The 20,045-nt window shown below is 32.5% G+C and overlaps 3 protein-coding genes across 7 annotated transcripts; 1 reads left to right on the top strand and 2 right to left on the bottom strand.

The window, feature by feature from the left end:
- Positions 1-300: 300 nt before the first annotated feature.
- Positions 301-8,275, top strand: LOC137831977 (UDP-arabinose 4-epimerase 1). Of its 5 annotated transcripts, none has more exons than XM_068639913.2 (11): positions 301-697; positions 1,617-1,757; positions 1,986-2,110; positions 2,896-3,009; positions 3,098-3,205; positions 3,327-3,418; positions 4,297-4,438; positions 4,564-4,658; positions 5,216-5,345; positions 7,672-7,816; positions 7,905-8,275. In XM_068639913.2, exons 2-11 carry the CDS (start codon positions 1,697-1,699, stop codon positions 8,138-8,140), a joined length of 1,248 nt encoding a protein of 415 aa, XP_068496014.1. In that variant the 5' UTR covers positions 301-697; positions 1,617-1,696; the 3' UTR covers positions 8,141-8,275. The 5 variants fall into 5 exon arrangements, with proteins under 5 accessions (XP_068496014.1, XP_068496011.1, XP_068496016.1 ...); XM_068639910.2 differs by having other exon boundaries at positions 7,672-7,820; positions 7,909-8,275; XM_068639915.2 differs by having other exon boundaries at positions 364-691.
- A 1,787-nt stretch (positions 8,276-10,062) lies between these two features.
- Positions 10,063-13,420, bottom strand: LOC137831976 (Coatomer epsilon subunit). Its single transcript, XM_068639908.2, has 6 exons — positions 13,017-13,420; positions 12,792-12,943; positions 12,560-12,695; positions 12,171-12,326; positions 11,617-11,696; positions 10,063-10,403 (listed from the first exon to the last, which is right to left on the bottom strand). Exons 1-6 carry the CDS (start codon positions 13,266-13,268, stop codon positions 10,307-10,309), a joined length of 873 nt encoding a protein of 290 aa, XP_068496009.1. The 5' UTR covers positions 13,269-13,420; the 3' UTR covers positions 10,063-10,306.
- Positions 13,421-18,368: 4,948 nt separating this feature from the next.
- Positions 18,369-19,254, bottom strand: LOC137833126 (uncharacterized). Its single transcript, XM_068641497.1, has 3 exons — positions 19,006-19,254; positions 18,668-18,885; positions 18,369-18,557 (listed from the first exon to the last, which is right to left on the bottom strand). Exons 1-3 carry the CDS (start codon positions 19,211-19,213, stop codon positions 18,537-18,539), a joined length of 447 nt encoding a protein of 148 aa, XP_068497598.1. The 5' UTR covers positions 19,214-19,254; the 3' UTR covers positions 18,369-18,536.
- Between the last annotated feature and the right edge of the window lie 791 nt (positions 19,255-20,045).

Genomic DNA, 20,045 nt, shown 5'->3' with positions numbered 1-20,045 from the left:
GAAAGTATAATTTCCCAATTAAGTATTAAATTATCTGTGTTTGCATGTATTCTCACTCAAAATTTGAGGAAAATATAAAACCTCATATCTCAATTGAGATATTTTGAAAGGATTATGATATTTATGATATTTTTATATTTGTTTCATTTTATACTCACAACAAAATAATAATATTTATAATAATAAAAGAAATTTAATAAAAAAAATTAAAATAAATTTTAAAATTATAAATTTATATAAATAATTAAAATATTAATATTTATTGGATGGTATAAAAGAAACATTTTTGATTTTGAAAATGAGAAAATAACAAAAGAAGAAAAAATAAAATAAAGTCTACGATGTTGTTCCCTTGCGGTGTCAAATGCCCTGTAACGCTTTTGACAACATGGATGCAGAGGAGACGCAGTCTATTAGAACCCATTCTTCTCTCTCTTTCTCTCCCACTTCTAACACACTCACAATTTCAACGCCACCCCATAATTCCACTGCACCTCTTCATTCCTACCATCACCTTCCCCTTTTGTACTTTTCTTCTCATTCTCTTTCCACTCCCCTGTCTTCTGCCCTCAATCCGCCACTTCATTTTCTTTTTTCCAGATTTCCCACTTTTCTTTTTCTCTACAAACCGTTAAATTTACTCTCTTTTTCGCATTATAACGTCTTCTGCGCTTCTGGGCAGCTGCATAAGGTTAAGGTGCTGGCGGTGCTCCTTCCTTTTGTTTTCTTCTTTTCGTTGTTTTTGTTTCCTTTAAAAACAACAACTGTTCTGATGGTTTTCTTGCTCAATTCTCCATGTCTTGTGCTATTCAAGGCTTTTGATTTGTTTTTTGTTTTCCCTGACAAATCTTTGGGTTTTTGGTATCTGGGTTGGTCTTTGATCTTCTTGGTTGGTTGGCTAGTAGTTGGTGATGATGCAAATGTAAAATCAAAGGGGTTTTTGTCTGTTGTGGAGTTTGAATTGTTTATCAGGGGTTAAGTTTCATGGACTGATGATGCTGTTTTTGCTTGCCTGTTGTGTTGGATCTTGATGATGAAATTTTGAAGCTGTTTTTTTGGTCCTATGTTGTTCTGGTCTTCTTGGTGATTTTTTTCTTAAAGTGGTTTTGTGGGGTTTTCCCCTCGTGACCCACTCTGACAGATTTTTCTCTGCATGTCGTTTGCAATGTTGCTTTTGTGGTAAAACATGCTATGACTGTGAGCAATCTTTAGCCCTTTTTGTTTGCTTTCTATCTTACAAGATTTTTCTTCTTCTGTAATTCTCTGGATCTTTCATTTCTGGATATGTTCTCTCTCACCAGCTATGGAGTTTTGAATAATTGGATTTATTGGTGAATTGGCGGGATTGTGTTTTGTTTGCTTTATTTAGTTTCGTAGTGTTTAGTATCTGAACTTTTTGAATCCTTTTCCCCCTTTATTATTATGGTCTTCATGTTTTTCTTTTAACCTTTCAAACTTTTACATACAAACAAAACTTCTTGTTTACCCTTTTGAAGGGCTATTTGTTTGTCTGATTTTTGTTATGCTGTTTTTTCAGTCTGAACTTCTTCTTCAGGGCTGTTTTGACGTCTTCCTTTCAGAGAAAATAAACTTACATGATCTGGTTTTCACTGCAGCATATCACTCAAATCATTGTGGAAGTGGAGCTTGATATGATCATTTGTATTGGGGGAGTCAGACCTTATTAACTTTGCAAATGCTAAATTTTGCTCGGACCAGAAGTCAGCCAAGGTCAACCAGATCTATGTCTTTGGGAGGTAAGATTTTAGAATTGACAAGAAATAGTGGTATGACTCTGCTGTGCAATGAAGCTTAGGTTACTCAAAGCATTAATCAATTTCAAAATATGATTGGAAACAAGTATTTGCATAAGGTGTTTGAAAATTCATTATTTGACAAAGTTCTGTAATTTTTTTGCTTGGTTGTTTATTTATCATTATAACTAAATTGATGTTTTAAGATATATGTTTTTATGTTCATTTTAGGCATGGATTATGTGGATCCAAAAAGGAAGGGCAATTTTGTTGGAAAAGTTTTTCTTGCTGCAGCATTAACGGCATTATGCATTATCATGATCAAGAGATCTCCATCTTTGAATCCCCCTAGTCCGGTAATCCTTCTTACCTTACCTCATCAAATACTCATGATTATCATAGTCAATAAGGTATATATGTACGTTTGAATATCTATATGTTATACTTTCTATTATGTGTTTTCATGTTTTATTTAATACATTTGTTCATAAATATCTGAATGACTGAATGAGACGTGAAGGATGATGCCATATATCCTGTTAGTTTAATTTCTATTAATGAATTGTTAAATGACTGAATGAGACGTGAAGGATGATGCCATAAATCCTGTTAGTTTAATTTCTATTAATGAATTGTTCTTCTTAACTGGTTGTCAGTGAGAGAAATGATTTCTCAAATTTAATTTGATTTCTCAGAATGTTTATGCTACTTATAGGTTTACTGCATGATAGTGTGCCTTTTGTTGTCTGATAGAGTTATTTGTTGTAATGATTTTTGACATATATAAAACTTCTTTATAGTTTCTTTGGCTGTTTTGATTATTTTACTACTGAAAGATACCTTGAAGTGGCTGGTGAATGAATCATTGATAGAGATGGTGAGCTATTTTTACTGTATCAAATTAAAGAACAATGAAGCTTGTGTATGTTTGTTTTGGTGTTTGCAGGTGGTGCGAGATGTATATAAGAAAGAAAGAAATTTTGAATGAATAAAAAATGAGGATTTACAAGGGAAAAATTGTTGTAGATATGTTTTCAGTTGTAATTTTCTACCTTTTCTTGTTATGTTTTGTACATGTAAATTGATTGCTATTTTACCCTTTTGTTCAAATTGTTGATTATTCTTTTGGGGCCCTTTTCAGTTTTCCATCCGTGAACCTGGTGTCACTCATGTTTTAGTGACAGGAGGTGCAGGCTATATTGGCTCGCATGCTACCCTACGGCTTCTGAGGGATTTTTATCGTGTCACCATAGTGGTGTGCCTCTTCATAATAACAAAAGCTGCTCTGATCAATTTGAATGCATTTACTGTTCTGTCTGCTAAACAGTTTTTCTTGTTTACAGGATAATCTATCACGTGGCAATTTGGGTGCTGTCAGGGTTCTTCAAGAATTATTTCCAGAACCTGGAAGACTTCAATTTATATACGCTGACTTGGGAGATAAAGAATCTGTATCCTTATAATCTTTCCTTATTGCAAGAAATAATTTGGTGTTGAATTTATTTAAACCCTTTGTTGAAGCACAATGTTAGAGATTTCCCAAGAAAAGTTGTCTACTTGACTGGTTATTAGGTGAATAAAATATTTTCAGAGAATAAATTTGATGCTGTGATTCATTTTGCTGCTGTTGCGTATGTGGGAGAAAGCACACTTGACCCTCTTAAGTAAGTACTTATATCTTTTACTCAGGGACAAAAAGTGGGAACTGGGAAGTAGCATCTATCTGTGCTTTCTTATTTCTTCCACCCACCCATGTAGCTTGTACAACAGATTGACGTTTTAGATGGAAGTTGACATTTTCAAATTTATATTACCAATTTGACAAGGGTTTACAGATAAAGCTGGTGATTATATTTCAATAGCGTTTACATTTTTCTGATAACATATTGAGTAATAGTATTATTTTCTATCGAGGTTTTTAAATTATGAGAACATGGATAAGAACTATAAAGATGAGCACAACGTAGCTGCTGATCTAGTGTATGAAATGACGAATACCTACAGAAAAGTTGGATTGGACCTCTTTTTCTAGGAATAGCCTCTCAAAAGTTGCTTAGAAAATCATAATACTGACCAATTTTGGGTGCTAAAGAGTGTGTGAGATACCTAATTTAATGAAATTTATTATGCTATATATCTTTATTGTTGTAATTAGATATGATTTTGTTGAGAGTTGGATCAAACTGTTATGAGAATAGTAAGTGATGTTTAGATGGTTGTCACTGTAGTTGTGTATCTTCCTGTAATAATTCTTAGTTGAGGTTGATGACTTGACGTACACAATTAGCTTTGTAGCTATTTACAGTATTGATAGTTCTCTCGGATTACTCTCTTAGTTCTTTATGCACCAATGCATATAGAAAACGAGTCTTTGCTAGAATGTATTGCTTTTAATTTACTAAACTTGCTTGGTCCCCAGTTATTTTTCTGGGGGGTGGAGGAGATGGAATTATGTTATGTTTTTTGTGAGATTTAGATGTGATTCCCTGGTGTTAAAAATTATCTATTTCAGTTCTACTTTTTTTAACACTTTTTTTGTCAGGTATTATCACAATATTACATCAAATACCTTGTTGGTATTGGAATCTATGGCTAAATACGGAGTGAAGAAATTAATATATTCTAGTACATGTGCAACATATGGGGAACCTGAAAAGATGCCTATTACAGAAGAAACAGATCAGGTGGGAAATCTTAAGTGTGGATGAATGATGAGTTTGGTTAAGAACTTTTTATTTCCGTTGCACATCTTGCAATGTCGTTAATACACATTGGAATGTAGTCTTACCATTATGTTCTTCAATTCCAGAAACCAATTAATCCATATGGAAAAGCCAAGAAGATGTCAGAAGATATCATCCTTGATTTTTCTAAAACTTCTAACATGGCAGTAATGATTCTGAGGTATGTATTTTACATTTACATATCTCACTTCCCCTTATTTTAAATTGCTTATTGGTGTTTAATGTGTGCCCTTTATTCTTAAATTACTATTGATTCTCAAGAGGTGAGTCATGATTCAAGTCAAATGCATTTTTTTATTTTTCTTTTATTATTCATTTTTCTAATGCAGACTCATTCAATGCTACTCTAATATAAATATGCCATTTTCTTTCCCCGGTCTCTTTGATGTCACTGTCTGTTTTTTCCCTCCCTATGATGATGGGTGGATATGGGCTGGGAAGGTTTGAGGAAGATCCTTGTTATGTTTCTTTGTATGATAAAAACCTTTTATTAGCATTTGGCATCTACTATAAGTAAAATAAATATCAGTATTTTTTTATTTGTTTAGCATAACAAAACAGAACAAATAATGTTGTTTGGACAGTTGGTATATTATTTGAGGTTTGACAATGAATGAAAGATAGCGTGGCAAATCAATGGAACTTGGATTTAAATATAAGTGTTTATAGTTAGCTATGGTTGTGATTTCTATTTATTTTTCCCTGTGAAACTTGTAGATACTTCAATGTGATTGGATCAGATCCAGAGGGCAGATTAGGCGAGGCTCCAAGACCTGAACTTCGAGAACACGGTCGAATTTCTGGTGCGTGTTTTGATGCAGCTCGTGGTATCACAACTGGCTTAAAGGTATGTTAAGTCTATCATTTTTACTTTTGGATGAAATAGAATTTCTTTACATTTGATGCATATCTTCTCACGAGTAAGGGTGGGCAAAAAATCAAAATTATAAAATCCAATCTATAATTATCCAAATCCATATTAGTTTTAATCCATTTAAATGGATTTATTTCAAATCCAAATCCATATTTTTGGATTTTAAATCGGCCGATGTCGAGCCGAGAAGGCCCAGGCTGATGTCGAGCGGCCTAGGCAGATGTCGAGCAGAGCGGGCCTGGGCTGATGTCGAGCTAAGCGGGCCTGAGCAATGATGTGTTGAGCGGGCTTGAACTGATGTCGAACCGTCCGGTCCTGACTCGATGTTGAGTCGTCTGGACCCAGGTCGTTGTTGAGTCGTTCGAGCCTGGGCCGATGTCGAATCGAGTCGGTATGGGCCAAAGTCGAGCTGAGTGGCCGATATTGAGTCGAACCGAGTCGGTCGGGGCCGATATCAAGTCGAGGGGGTAGGGGCTGATACCTAGTCGAGCTGAGTCTTTCGGGTCCGATATCGAGTCAAGCAGGCCCAGGCCGATGTCGAGCTGAGTCGGCCAAGACCGATATTAAGCAGAGCGGGCCCAGGTTGATGTCGAACCAAGCGGGCCAAGGCCAATATTGAGCTGAGCGGGCCTGGGCCGATGTCGAGCCTAGAAGGCCCGAGCTGATGTCGAGCGGAGTGGGCCTGGGCCGATGTCAAGTTGAGCGGAGCGGGCCTAGGTTGATGTTGAACCGAGCGGACTCGGGCTGATGTTGAGCTAAGCGGGCTTGGGCGATGTCGTGTCGAGCAGGCCTGGGCTGATGTAGAGCTGAGCGGGCCTAAGCAATGTCGTGTCGAGCAGGCCCGAGTTGATGTCGAGCCAAGCGGGCCCGGGCAGATGTCAAGCAGAGCGGGCCCTGATCAATGTCGAGCCGAGCGGGCCCAGGTTGATGTCGAACCGAGTGGATTTGGGCCGATGTTGAGCCAAGCGGGCCTGGGTGATGTCGTGTCGAGCAGGTCTGGGCTGATGTAGAGCTGAGTGGGCCTGGGTCGAGGTCGTGTCGAGCGGGCCCGAGTTGATGTCGAGCCAAGCAGGCTCGGGTCGATGTCGAGCCAAGCAGGCCCGGGTCGATGTCGAGTTGTTCGGTCCTGGGCCAATGTCGATTTGTTCGGTCCCGGGCCGATGTTGAGTCCTCTGGGCCCGGGCCGGTTTTGAGTCGTTTGAGCCTGGGCCGTTGTTGAGTGGTTCAGGCCCAGGATGTCGAGTGGTCTGGGCCGATGTAGAGCCGAACGGACCCGGGCTATGTCGATCCGAGTTTGTCCGCGTCCAGGTTGAGTCGGCTTAGATCCATCTCGAGCCAAGTTAGTCTGTGTCCATATCAAAATGGAAAATGGATTTATTATAATTGACAAAGTGGATTTAATCTAGATTTAATTCACTTTAAATGGATTTAAAAAAAATCCAAATAAATTTGATCTAGTTAAAATGGATATGAATTTTAAATCCAATCCATTTATTTGGATTTGGATTGGATCTAGATTGGATTTTGCCATGACCACCCCTAGTCAGGAGCATTAGTCAAGGCAGTCGGATTAAACAGCTATATTTTCCAAAGTTACCAAACTCATGATAATCTTGCTATTTCCATGCACTCAAACTCCTACTAGATGAATGATTTTTATTGCCTCGGTAGAAGTCTTGGCATGAGTCGACCATATATAAGTAAATTTTATACCAGCTTTGTTTTGATTTTGAGTGATGGTAAGACATTAGGAGTTGTATATTGAAGTAAGGTTTCAAAATATTGTTTTTACATACAAAAGTATTGTAGCTTTTAAAATACCATGTACATAGGAGTGTGATGGCTTGTGAGAAATTTTTTTAAGTATTATCAACATTTGGATTTTAAAGGACTTATACTACAAAATTTATAGTATTTAGAAGACTTTAGACATGTATAAGATTTGGAATAATCCAATTAGATATCTTAAGCAAATATTCAAGTTACAAACGTCAATGAAAAATATAATGAAATCGTTATAGATTTGGTGTGTTTGAAGTATTTTGGTGTTGAGAACATATGAAAAGCCTCCTTCGTGAAATCTTTATTTTCTTCCTCAGAAGGTTTTGCAACGATATCATCAGTGGCTAATTTGGAACCATTTCCATTAGCAATTCCACTCCGAACAACAATCTTCAAATCCTATCATTCAAAGTTGCAAAGAAAATAATCCGTTGTAATATATTGCAAATAACACAGTGTGTGTCCTGTTGTAAACTATAATGAACATGTACTGATTGTATCTGTTTGCACCATGCAGGTTAGAGGAACTGACTACAAGACACCGGATGGAACATGCATACGAGACTACATTGATGTAACCGATTTGGTTGATGCTCATGTGAAGGCTCTTGAAAAGGCACAACCGGGGAAAGTAGGGATCTACAATGTTGGCACTGGAAAAGGTAGGTTTTTTATTACACTTTGAATATGAAGAAATAATGTTTTGATGCCAATCCACGGATTTCTCATAAGGGGTTTATAATTTATCAGGTAGATCAGTGAAGGAGTTTGTGGATGCATGCAAAAAGGCCACAGGGGTGAACATCAAAGTGGACCTTCTTCCTCGTAGACCTGGTGATTATGCAGAAGTGTATAGTGACCCTTCTAAGATAAACTTGGAACTGAATTGGACTGCAAAACACACTGACCTTGAGAAGAGCTTACAGATTGCATGGAAATGGCAAAAATCTCATCGTAATGGTTATGGCATTTCATCTGCAATCTGAGTTTGTACTGATCTCACATCATGGGCCTCACCATTATATTTTTTGTCCCTAGGGAGTTTGCTAGTTCATTCGTTATACTTACATGTGTATTCGACGTACAATGAGTCAATAATGATAATGTTTTCTGTTGCAGCATTCACCTAACCAAATAATATTCAATCGTGGAATTAGCTGTAATACTTCTTTTTTTCGAAGCTTTATGACATTTTTTTAATACTCCATCTAGACAATATGCTTCTAACATAATCACACACGTCAATAAAAAAACAATTTAGTAAAATTTTAAAAGATGTTACAAATAATCTACTTCCCTTCTTCTCTTAGGTGTTATATTATTGTTTTTTTTATAATTTTTCTTCTTTTTAAGTGTCGTATTTTTTAAATATTTTTTTTTATCTAATAACGTTTTGTAAATATTTAATTAAAGTAAAAAATATATATTTGTTGATGTTGATTTCTAAAAAAAACTCTAAAACGACACATTAATTATTCTGTTGTTCCTTACCTTTCATCTAGGTTTTAATTAGTTTGTATATAATCCTTGTAATACAAATAAGAAAAAAGTAAAATAAATAAATATTCTAAACATTTTATTATTATTTTTTTATTAATTAGTTTTTCCAAAAAAACCTTGAATAATACTTAAAAAGAAGTAAAAGAAATACCAAATTAGCTTTCATTAATAATATTTTAAATTTTTTTACTATTCATTTATACAAAATATAAAAAATCATAACCTTTAATAGGGATAAACAATAAAATAAATATAAAGTTCAAAAATTATAAAATACTTTATAAGAAGGATCAACATTTTTTTTTAAAACGTATCTTATTATAAGGATGGAAATAGTAACATTCTTCTTGTAATTTAATGCTATAATCAATTGATGTGACGTATATTTATGGATTTGATGATGTAATACTAGCGTAATCATAATGTACCATCATTATTTTATTATCATTATAGTGGTTTCAACAAAATAATAAAAGACATTGTCTAAAAAATGTTTGAATCTTACAAACTATTATTATTTCAATATTAAGAATATATAAAATACTCGCAAAAGAATTATTTGTATGCATCTCTATCAAAAATTTAAAACTTCGGACACTATTTAGAATTTATCAAAAAATTAAAAAAACAACTAATTTATTCTATATCCAAAATAAATTAAAAAATTTAAACCACTGCATTAAATAATACAATTTGTTATCATTTTAATAAACTTTTAGAATTTGGTGTTAGTACAATAAAACATTTTTTAAAAATATTAAGCAAATAAGTACACTTAAAGCTTGGAAAATACTTATTAAATACTAATCACATGTTTTTTTAGTGAAAATATTAATTTCCAAAATAAACCCGAGCAAATAATCTATTGAAAATTTCCAACTAATCAATACCTGCATTAATGTTTAAATTTAAATGAGCATTATTCCATAATCAACGATAAATAATGGATATATTTCCAACTAATACTACAAATATTATTCATCAATTGTTCATAAAAACTGTCACATTCACACACAAAACCAACTAATTTTATCACATTTTCTGCAAATTAACTAACACACTATTATGTTTCAATTATGGGTTATCTGCAAACTTCAACATATTAATAAATATTCAATCTCTATCCAAATATAAGTCGAGACCAACAGCGTCAACCACCAGTATTCTGGTCATGTTACTGCAAAAGCCAAAATAGATACCCCAGGTTAATCACAAAAACGCATTGATGTACACTACCCCTTTCCATATACACGATTTAGTTGGCAAACAACTACTTCACCACAATCAATTTTATTTTTGACATGAAAAATACATATAAGAGAGTACAAAACTTTGGATAAAAGTGAATACATATTCGCCAATCTATCCACTCTCGTAATCTTGTTTACTCAATCAATACCTATAGCCATTTCTTCTTTTTTTAGTAAAATATACGATGTAAATTAACTTGCGTAACAAATAATGTCAGATGTAGCTTTTACAACATCAAGACTCAGTAAACCAAACAATGTTATAAATTTGAATACTATGCCACATTACCCAGTTGATTATGTTCTAAGATACGCAACCCAATACAATGGCCACGATAAGGTGTGAAGATTGCATGGAAGACCTCAAACCATTCAACTCCTGAAAGAAATTGAATAATCGACTCATGAAGAAAATGTTTGTAGAGCTCTATCAAAACTTTCTTCTGCTGATGTTACCCGTTTGACGAGAACATGATCTGCGTGAGAAAGTTTCAGCTGGCTGCAAAGCAATGCAAGTCACATACATTGGTAAAAAATATACGTGATAGAGAATAAGAAATACCAAACCAGATCAAGTGATAAACGGAAAGCAAGGAATAAATTAAAAAGGGGAAAGTAAACCCAGAAGTGTAACGGGACATTCAATCAAATAAGAAACAAAAAAGCTTTATGTTCCCTATTCACTCAGTAAAATTATATACTGAAAGTTAAAAAATACCCTCCCATTGACGATGGCAGATGAAAGCTATTTTTACAAAGGAAGTGGAGAGTTAGGGACTGTTTGGTTCAACTCAGGAAAGAGGAAGAAAGAAGTTTCAAAATTAATTTACTTTAAAACCTTATAGTATCGAATTTCAAAATGTAAATAACAGTATTTTTGTCAATACACTTGAAATGTGTTAAATCAACTCCCCTTTTAGATTAGGGGTGTTAAGTGTTCAACTCCAAAAAAAAATTGTTTCTTCCCAGCATGGCTTGGTTTAATGTTTTGAACAATATTATTCAACCCTTTAAATTGAACAAATGTCTATTGTGTGTAAGTATACATGGTATGCCTTTTCTATATATTATATTAAAGTTTTGGACTTGACATATTACCAGTTTGAGAACAACTCATGTTCTCTTATTTATATAACCGATGTTAACTTCACTAATTACTATAACTGTTGAAGGGTATGTTAAAATTCAGTATTGATATGGTGCCGATAAGATTTGACACTCCAAATTGGGGAGAAACATTGTGAGGTTTGGATTTAAAATCTGTGATCCATGGAATATTGGTTGGTTCAATATAGAATTCATATAAATTCTAACACTATATTCATCAACTTATAACAAGAATGAGTGCATGCTTTTAAAACGTTGATCCATTCTGTGCCAACCCTGAAGCTCTCATTCACCCAATACTAGTATTTAAAACTTAAGAGCTACGAAAGTTTTTTAACAAGTTAGGAAGGCATAACTCCATCTATAAAATACAAACACACCTAGCATGCCCTGACTCATAACAAATACATATAATTGATTCAGAATTGAATAGTACTTTTCTCAAGGAACTAAGATTCAGCCAGCAATGTACGACATTATATCCATGCAATAGGATATTTTCAATAAACATACAGCGATAAATATTAAATGTAAGAAGATGTCCAAAGAGTTATTCACAGAGAAAGAGAGAGGAAACAAACAGTAAAGATGTCCAAAGAGTTTACCTGAACGATTTGTTAGATGGCTTGCCAAGATGAAGGCAGCATACAACTAGATTGGCTAGCGTTTCAGGATCCCTGGCATCCTGTATAAGCCACACAATTTTCATCACACACAATTTTCCAAAACAACAAATCACCCATCAAAAGGCATTTTTGAACAACAGATTAAAAGCTAAAAACAAGAGCTCGCACAAAGTACACTCAGAAAAAAATCCTTTCAGGATGAGATCAGTTTAAAAGGAAAAAAATATAAACAACATTCACCTTTTCTTCCATCTGCTTTCTACCCTAATTTCTTCCTATCTCTCTTTTCTATAATATCACTCATCAAATCTTATCACTTTTCCCTCTTCCTTCTCCTTTTCTTTCCATTTCTCTCTTTTTTCCCCTACATACTCCAGAAAATGGTGTGCCTGTCTATAATAACTAAAAATTCTCGGAAAGTAACTCAGCAATTTAAAAATCTAAGAAAATCATAAGCACAATACAAAATCAATTAAATTATCAAATCCATGGAAGAGAACACCAGTAGAATAAGAACAGTGTGTAAAACGTGCCTTGTTCAACGCTTCAACCAAAAGGGTCTCTGCTTCGTCAAAGTTGCCCATGTGCATGCAGCAAACCGCCTTGCCATTCAAAAGCAAACTGGTGGACTGATACCTCTCCGACATATCTTGGAATATCAGATACGCCTCCTGAATCTTCGACCCTCCCTGATCCACCATCATCCGGCCAAACCCATCAATTAAACACTCCAAAATTTATCACTTTTTTTACTATTATTTCTACTTAGTAGGTGTTAAACCTAACTCAATCTTCCATAATCAGCCTGTAAGATGCAGAATCTAAGACTTTCATACTTGAATTTGATCATATATCACATCTCCGAAAATTACAATTCCTAATTTCTTATCACAACAACTATTATAAATAAATTAACTAATACCACAGCCAAATCGAGCCACGCATTGGCGAGTTGAGTGAGAGTGTGATCCTCATCGATCTGCTGCATGGTCCGCAGCTGCCTCTCCGCGTAATCCGACCTATGCATCTTAATGAAGATCTGAACATTCAACGCGTGCCTGAAAACAAAACAAAAAACGCAAAAACAATTACAGTAAAGAAACGAAATAATTAAAATGAAAAAAAAAAGATAAAAAGAGAGAGAAGAATTATACAGTTCCATGGTCCCTCCGGCATTGGTGTGTTTAAGAGCTTCGTTGAAATCATTCTCGTGGAGGAAGACGAGACCGGCGACGAGCCTGAGCGTGGCGTTGTTGCCGATGGCGGGATCCGCCAGCCATTCCCTGAGGCTGGAGATAGCGGAGTCCTGCGAGATTTCGAGAGGAGAGCGGATGAGATAAGTGAGACGAGAAATTGAGGAGAAAATGAAAGAAGCATGCCTTGGTGTCGGGAGAGGAGAAATAGAGGGCGAGGAGTTTGACGGCCTGGAGAGGAGTGGGAGCGTCGTCGTGGATCTCGGAAATGACGAACTGCAACTGACCGAGGGCGATGTAGCAGCGGTGGACGAGGGTGTCGCGCTCTAGGGCGTCGTCTTCGGAGAGGTTGGAGACGTCGCTGCTGTTGATGGCGGCTTGGTAGGCGCCGAGATAGAAATTGTTGCGGAGGTTGAACAGGTGATCCGGTGTCGCCATCGATAGATTCAGATCTCAGCGATCAAGCACACGATTCACACACAAACAGAGAGGGAGAGAGAGAACTCAGACTCTCGTCACTCGCATTCTTTTTGTTTCGTGTTCTCAGTATTCTGGGCTGTTATTGGGCCTACTATCAACATCTCAACAGTAGGAGTTTCTTCCTGCACCCCTAAACTTTTCTTCTGCACTCATACATTTTTTCTTTCTGCAGCCTACATTTTTTGAAATGTAAGAAAAAATATTTCGAGAATAGAAGTTATATAAGTAACATTTTTTGAAATGTAAGAAAAAGTATTTCGAGAATAGAAGTTATATGTAAAGGATGTTTCCAAAATAAGATATCCCGACAAAATCTTTTATAATATACTTTCTGTAACATTTTTTATTTATTTCCGGATTGATAAATCCAAAATTAATAAAATATGTTCTTAAAAATATGTTTCAAAAATATTCTGAAAAAAAAAAATCCAAAAATATTTGTACACCTCCCGCTACATTATAATTAAAAAAAATACTTTTTAAAATATTAGTAATTTCTAAAAAATACTTTCCAAGAATGTACTAAAGAAATTTCATGGTAAAAATCCTGAAAAAAAAAAAATCACAGTGGGAATCGGACACATAATCTCAAGTAATAATTTAAAATTGATTTTAAACTATTCTACGGTAATTATTTCAAAACGTTACATAATCTTTTTTGTCTCATAAATATCATGAACGATTTAAAAATATTCAGTCCATAAACTTAAAAATTCGAAACCTTAAAATTAAGACAACATATTTGTTGGTTTTAAGAAAAAGTATGTAACTGAAGGAGAGATGGTGTAACTATGTTTTCTAAACAAACTTTCTGAAAGATTTTAAGAACTTCTGAGATAAAATTCTCTTGAAAGTTATAATTTTACGTTTGTGGAATGATTTTTTTCAAATATATTTTAAATTATTTTGTTTCATAATCATAATTAAAAATGTATTATAAAATTATTAAAATAATGGATTCAAAATAGTTTAACATTAATTTTAGATCATTTATTATGTGTAATATATTTTAGATTGGGCTTTTCTTCAAAATGTAAAAATGTTAAGTCATTACGCTGTATTACGTGAAAGAATACTCTCTTGATTTTACTTTCCATTTCTTTCCCCTTCTACTCTATCTTTTTTTCTGTATTTTGAAATTGTTAATAATATAAAGTGAATTTAAAATTAATTGAAAATACGATATTCTAGAATTATTATGTAAAATAAGTTTTATCAACCACATTTCGAACTATTCATTATTAATGACAAAAACAACTTTAAAATAAATATTATAAAACAAAACATAAGACATTAAGAAACAAATATATTTAAAAATGCGATTTTGGATAATATTTTTACTATTTTGGATTAAAAAAATTGTTATAAGCCAATTCTTCTTGCACCTCGATATTTTTTATCTCTATCCTTCATTTTTTTTTTAATTTCAACCATATCCTTTTGAGTATGTTAGAAAGAGTGATGTCTTATTCTTCATCTTTAAGTGATAGTGGTGGCTGATGGTGAAAGTTGGTGATTGGAGTAGGTTTTGTGATGTTTTAACTATTTCTTTACATTTTTTATAAGTCACAAAACTCCTAAAAAAAAACCTAGTTGTACAAAATTAAAAAAAAATTATTTTCGTACTAAAAAATGTTAAATACAACTTTTTTAACTCTCTTTCATGCGTTCAAATTATGAAATTGTTCTTTCAAACACTGAGAGAGAAGTATGAGTGTGAAAGTGCAATTGAGATTATTTAAAAAATGTAAGATTGTGTTTCATTTAAGTTATTTTTATTTTTTTAAATGTTAAGACTAATTTTTCACAATTATAATTGGGGGAGGGAGAATTTGGTCTTTTTAAATGGTGTTAAAAAAAGTGCTTAGATGAACTTTATTATTCTCATCGTGGTATTTTTAAGGACTATTTCATTTTATATCTTATTAAATTCCTGCCATTGAAAATTAAATCATTCAATTGTTTAAATACATTAAACCACACTAATTCAAACCTAATTAAACTAACCTGAAGCAATAGTTCTTTCCCCATTCGAGATCTTTCACTAATTCGTCTAAATCCTATTGTAATTTTTTTTATTTGCTTCGCTTGAGAGTAAAGCACAATTTTATATCCACACGAGCAACTATTAGGTTTTATTTCTTTTAATTTTGTGTTGTGTACAAAAATTACAAGCACAATCATACGTCCACACGAACAATTATTATGATGTTTTATTTCTTCCACTGTGTTGCGTACAAAATTACAAGCACAAAGCTATTTATTTTACTTATTTTTAAGTATTATTCAAAGTTTTTTTTGGAAAACCTAATTAATATTTTCTTATAGATTTAAGATAAACTCTCCTAAACTATATACCATATGATATGGTGATTTATTATAAACTATATACCATTTGATATGATGATTTATTAATTTAAAAGGACTAGGAGTTATATTGATTATTCTATTTTATATTGTACTTGGAGACCAGTTAATAATTTATTGAGCCTCCTCTTACAATGGAACCATTTGGGAATGGAAAATACAAACCAAAACAATAGTTTCATGTATATATAACACAGCACATGTAACCCTCAGCTTCCTTTGATAGTTAGTGATAGCTACTGTTGTTGCATAATAAATGAGGAATGATATATGGACAACCTGCTCTACTATACAATTCTTAATTAATGATATAAAAAAGGGTATTTTTGTCATTTTATACAAAAAAAATTGAAATTTTAGAAAAAAAAATGGTTGTATATTGGAGCAAAGTTGTCCATGTATCATTTTCCCATAATAAATATTTGGGGTGAGATGAAAAAGAGAGGAAGGTAATTAGTACTGTTTCTAGCCCACTATATCTGCTGTCAATTTGTCCAAAATGTTCAGCCCATTCTGAGAAGCAATTATCACTGTGCATCTGCATCACATCATAACAATACAAATAAATGAGTTGACATTGTCAAGCAAACCACTTTCCACTGCTTCTGTTGTCGAGGAAGAAGAATACTAATAGAACCAATGCAATAATAATTTGGTGAAAGTGTGATTTTTAGTGACTAAGATGTTGACCATAATTGCATTTACTCATTGGACTAAAATTGGTGCACCTAAAGCAAACAATACATCTCTGAAATGATAGTTTTAAAAGGATAATATTTTTACTATATTGGATTAAAAAAATTTGTTATAAGTCAAATTCTTCTTGCACCTCTATATCTTTTTCTATGCACATTCATTTTTTTAAATTTCAACAATACCCTTCTGAGCATGTTGGAAAGAGTGATGCCTTCTTCTTCATCTTTAAGGCTCTGTTTGGATTGAGGAGGGGATGTGTGAGGATTTGAGGGAGTGGATGTTGTGAGGATGTGTGAGGAAAGTGTGAAGAAAGTGAGGGTGTTTGAATTGTGTGAGGAAAGTTTATGGGAGTTTGTGAGTGATGTGATGGTTATGATGAAATTTTAATTTTTTTTGAAGGTGTGAATTGTTACTTTACAGATTAACCCTTGCCTATTAAAAAAATTAATAATAAAATGAGTTGTTTTTTTTAAAAATGAAAAACTTTCACACATTTCGTAAATTAAAAAATTATAATTAAAAAAATATATGTTAAATGTAAATATATATAATATAAAAACTATAATTAGAAAAAAAATATGTATTCAACAAATTATATAAATGAAATATTTTATTTAACTATATTTTTTTTTACACTAATTTATAATATTTTATAAAATAATAAACAAACTTAAAACTTCCTTAAAATTTATTATGATTTGTTTCTTCATTTTAAATATTATATATATATATATATATATATATATATTTTAAACATTGTACAATAATTTTTTTAAAATACTAATACATTCTAATGAAGCATTGTGATACATTCAAATGAGGGTAAATTTGGAAATAAGGGATGCTGACACGGCTTTCCTTCTACATCTCTTCATTTTGAGGGGAGAGAATATTTACTGTTCACAGGTATATCCTCTCCTTCACTTCCCTGCACATCCCTTGATCCAAACCATGGATATCCACTCACATCCTTCCTCTTGAACAGTACATTCATGGAAGCAAACAGGGGGTAAGTGATAGTATTAATTGTGGTGACTCATTGTGAAAGTTAGTGGTTGAGGTAAGTTTTGTTGTGTTTTCACTTATGACTGTTTTTTCATCTACTTATTTCTTTTCATCTTTTAAGAAGTCACAAAACTCATACAAAATCAATCTGGTGTTAACATGGAGTACAAAATTAAAAAAAAAAATTATCTTCACACTAAAAAATGTTAAATACAACTTTTTTTTTTCAACACGTTCAGGCTCAAATTATGAAATTATTGTAGTTGAAAGAAAAGTATGAGTATAGAGGTGTAAATGAGGTTATTTAAAAAAGGTAAGATTGTGTTTCATTTAAGTTATTTAAAAAAATTTAAATTTTTTTTTTTAAATGTTAAGACTATTTTTTTACAATTATAATGGAAGTGTAGGGGAAAGACATTGAGTTGGTGGAAGAATTTGATCTTTTCAAATCGTTCCATTTTAGATAGGAAAAAATGGTGTTAAAAGAAATGTTTAGTTCGACTTTATTATTTTCATCCAGGTATTTTTAAGGACTATTTCATTTTATATCTTATTATATTTCTGACTATTTTTATTTATTTATTTGGAAATAAACGAGAATGAACTATGATTCTTATAGAACGCAATATTATACCTTTCTTTTTAAAAAAAAACTTCAGTTTCTTTTTTTCAAATTTTCTGAAAATAAGTACATTTGATGATAACACTTATTATTTTGTTATGGCATACACAACAAAAACTTTTATAATATATTATGCAATCACAGTCCTATTAGCATAAAAAAAACAATTTTCATTATGCATTTCAACAAAACAAAATGAGGTACTAACTAAATAGTATTTTCGTAAAAAAAAAATGAAAAAGATGGAGTGTAAGACAAGTGGGGTTAGGTTAGAAAAACTAAAGATTGATTTCAAATTTATATATAATTATTTTTATCCATTTGCAAATGATCATCGATGGGGTGTTTATTTAATAATTAGAAATAAGGTAAATTGTGGTTTTATTTCAATATCACTTTCAATATAAAAAGTGAGTTTTATGATAATAAGATACATGCAAAGGAGGTTTATTCAGAAGTTCTAGCTTCAACATGCAGATAAGCACTTTACTCTCCAAGTTTTATTTATTCATAGTACTTCTTGGTGTTAACTTCTTTCAATAGTACATCTCTCGTATCTGCAAAAAGACATGATTAATTTAAGATATTAAAAAACAATCAAACATGATATATATAATTAAGAGAAGTGATAAGAAGAATAAAAATAACTTTGAGAAGTGTAATTTACCTCAACTTCCTGAACCGACCCCTGAGGTGCATAATTTGGCAGAAGGTCATGTAAGAATTTCTTGCGGTGATCAGTTGGAAGACCATTAAAAGCTTTTAGATCAGCAGGATTCTTATGAAGGTGCGCATATACAAGAGTCAAGTAATTATTTTCAACACCTATTTTCGTCAATTCTTTCCATAATTTCTCATTAGCACCTTCCTCATTTTCATTCACCTCTTTAAATCAAAACAGAAGGAGTTGGAAGAAAAATTCAGAATCACACAGCACCCAATGAAATTATAAACAAGAAAGGATTGAAGTGTAAAAAATATATATTAATTAGCACGTTATGTTACCTCCACTCTGAATGTTAGCACCAACAAAACTCTGACGACCTTGACTGTTGAAGGACTCTACCGTTCCTCCTATGGAGAGAACAGAGCCACCTTCTCGGTTACGGATTCCCCCAGATCTAATATTTGCGTTGTCGAAAATTTGCTCTCCATCCCCAAAGTTGTTGAATGAATGCAGAGTGCCCCCCACGGAACCCATCATCTCGCTCATGTTGCCTTAATTCTACACCCTTAAGATTAATATGTTTTCACGAGTTCTGGATATCTTTGCCTCCATTTTATAGATCCACGTCAATTCAAAAAAATCATAAAGAAGGTGAAGTTTTACTGATATTACGAAACATTTTAATTTTTTCATGATGTAAAATTATATATTTATGAATAATTTTATAATGATTTAATATGGAATTTTAAATCTAATTTAATTTTTAAATTCTGTTTTTTAAATAAAATTTATATCTTTTTATTTGTTATGAAATAGTATCTTTAATAAATATGATATTGACAAATGTTGGTTTTACTATAATCTATAGTTATTTGATTTATTGAATGATTCATGAATAATTTTCTTAGGAATATTTTTTTGAAAAGAAAGAGTGTTGATGAATAATTTTATAGGAATATTTTTTTTTCCAAAAGAAAGAGTCTTGGTGAATACTTTTTTAGGAACATTTTTTTTTTAAGAGAAAGAGTGTTGGTGCATGAATCACTCAACCTTATCCATTATTTTTAAAATACACAATTTAATGCATAAAACACAATAAACCAAACATACACCCATTTTATTGCATTATACATCATCTAATCATGAATGTAAAAACTACATTTTAATTTTTTCATCAATTTTAGAATAAACGTGGGACATTAAACCCGTGAAGAAAATGGACCTTAGAAGATTAACTTCAATATCTTTTAAAAAAGTTTTTTTTAAAAAAAAAAACATTTACTATGTTTATATTGAAAATTTTACACATAAGGAATCTCCATTTATTATTTTTAAAAAATAGTTTTGATGTTTAAAAAATGAATTTATATATCAAAGA

This window comes from Phaseolus vulgaris, chromosome 6 (assembly GCF_051622355.1).
Source record: "Phaseolus vulgaris cultivar YP4 chromosome 6, ASM5162235v1, whole genome shotgun sequence".
In the NCBI taxonomy this organism is placed as follows: Eukaryota; Viridiplantae; Streptophyta; class Magnoliopsida; order Fabales; family Fabaceae; genus Phaseolus; species Phaseolus vulgaris.
The sequence above is the reverse complement of the archived record's forward strand: the minus strand, read 5'-3'. Positions and strand labels throughout refer to the sequence as shown.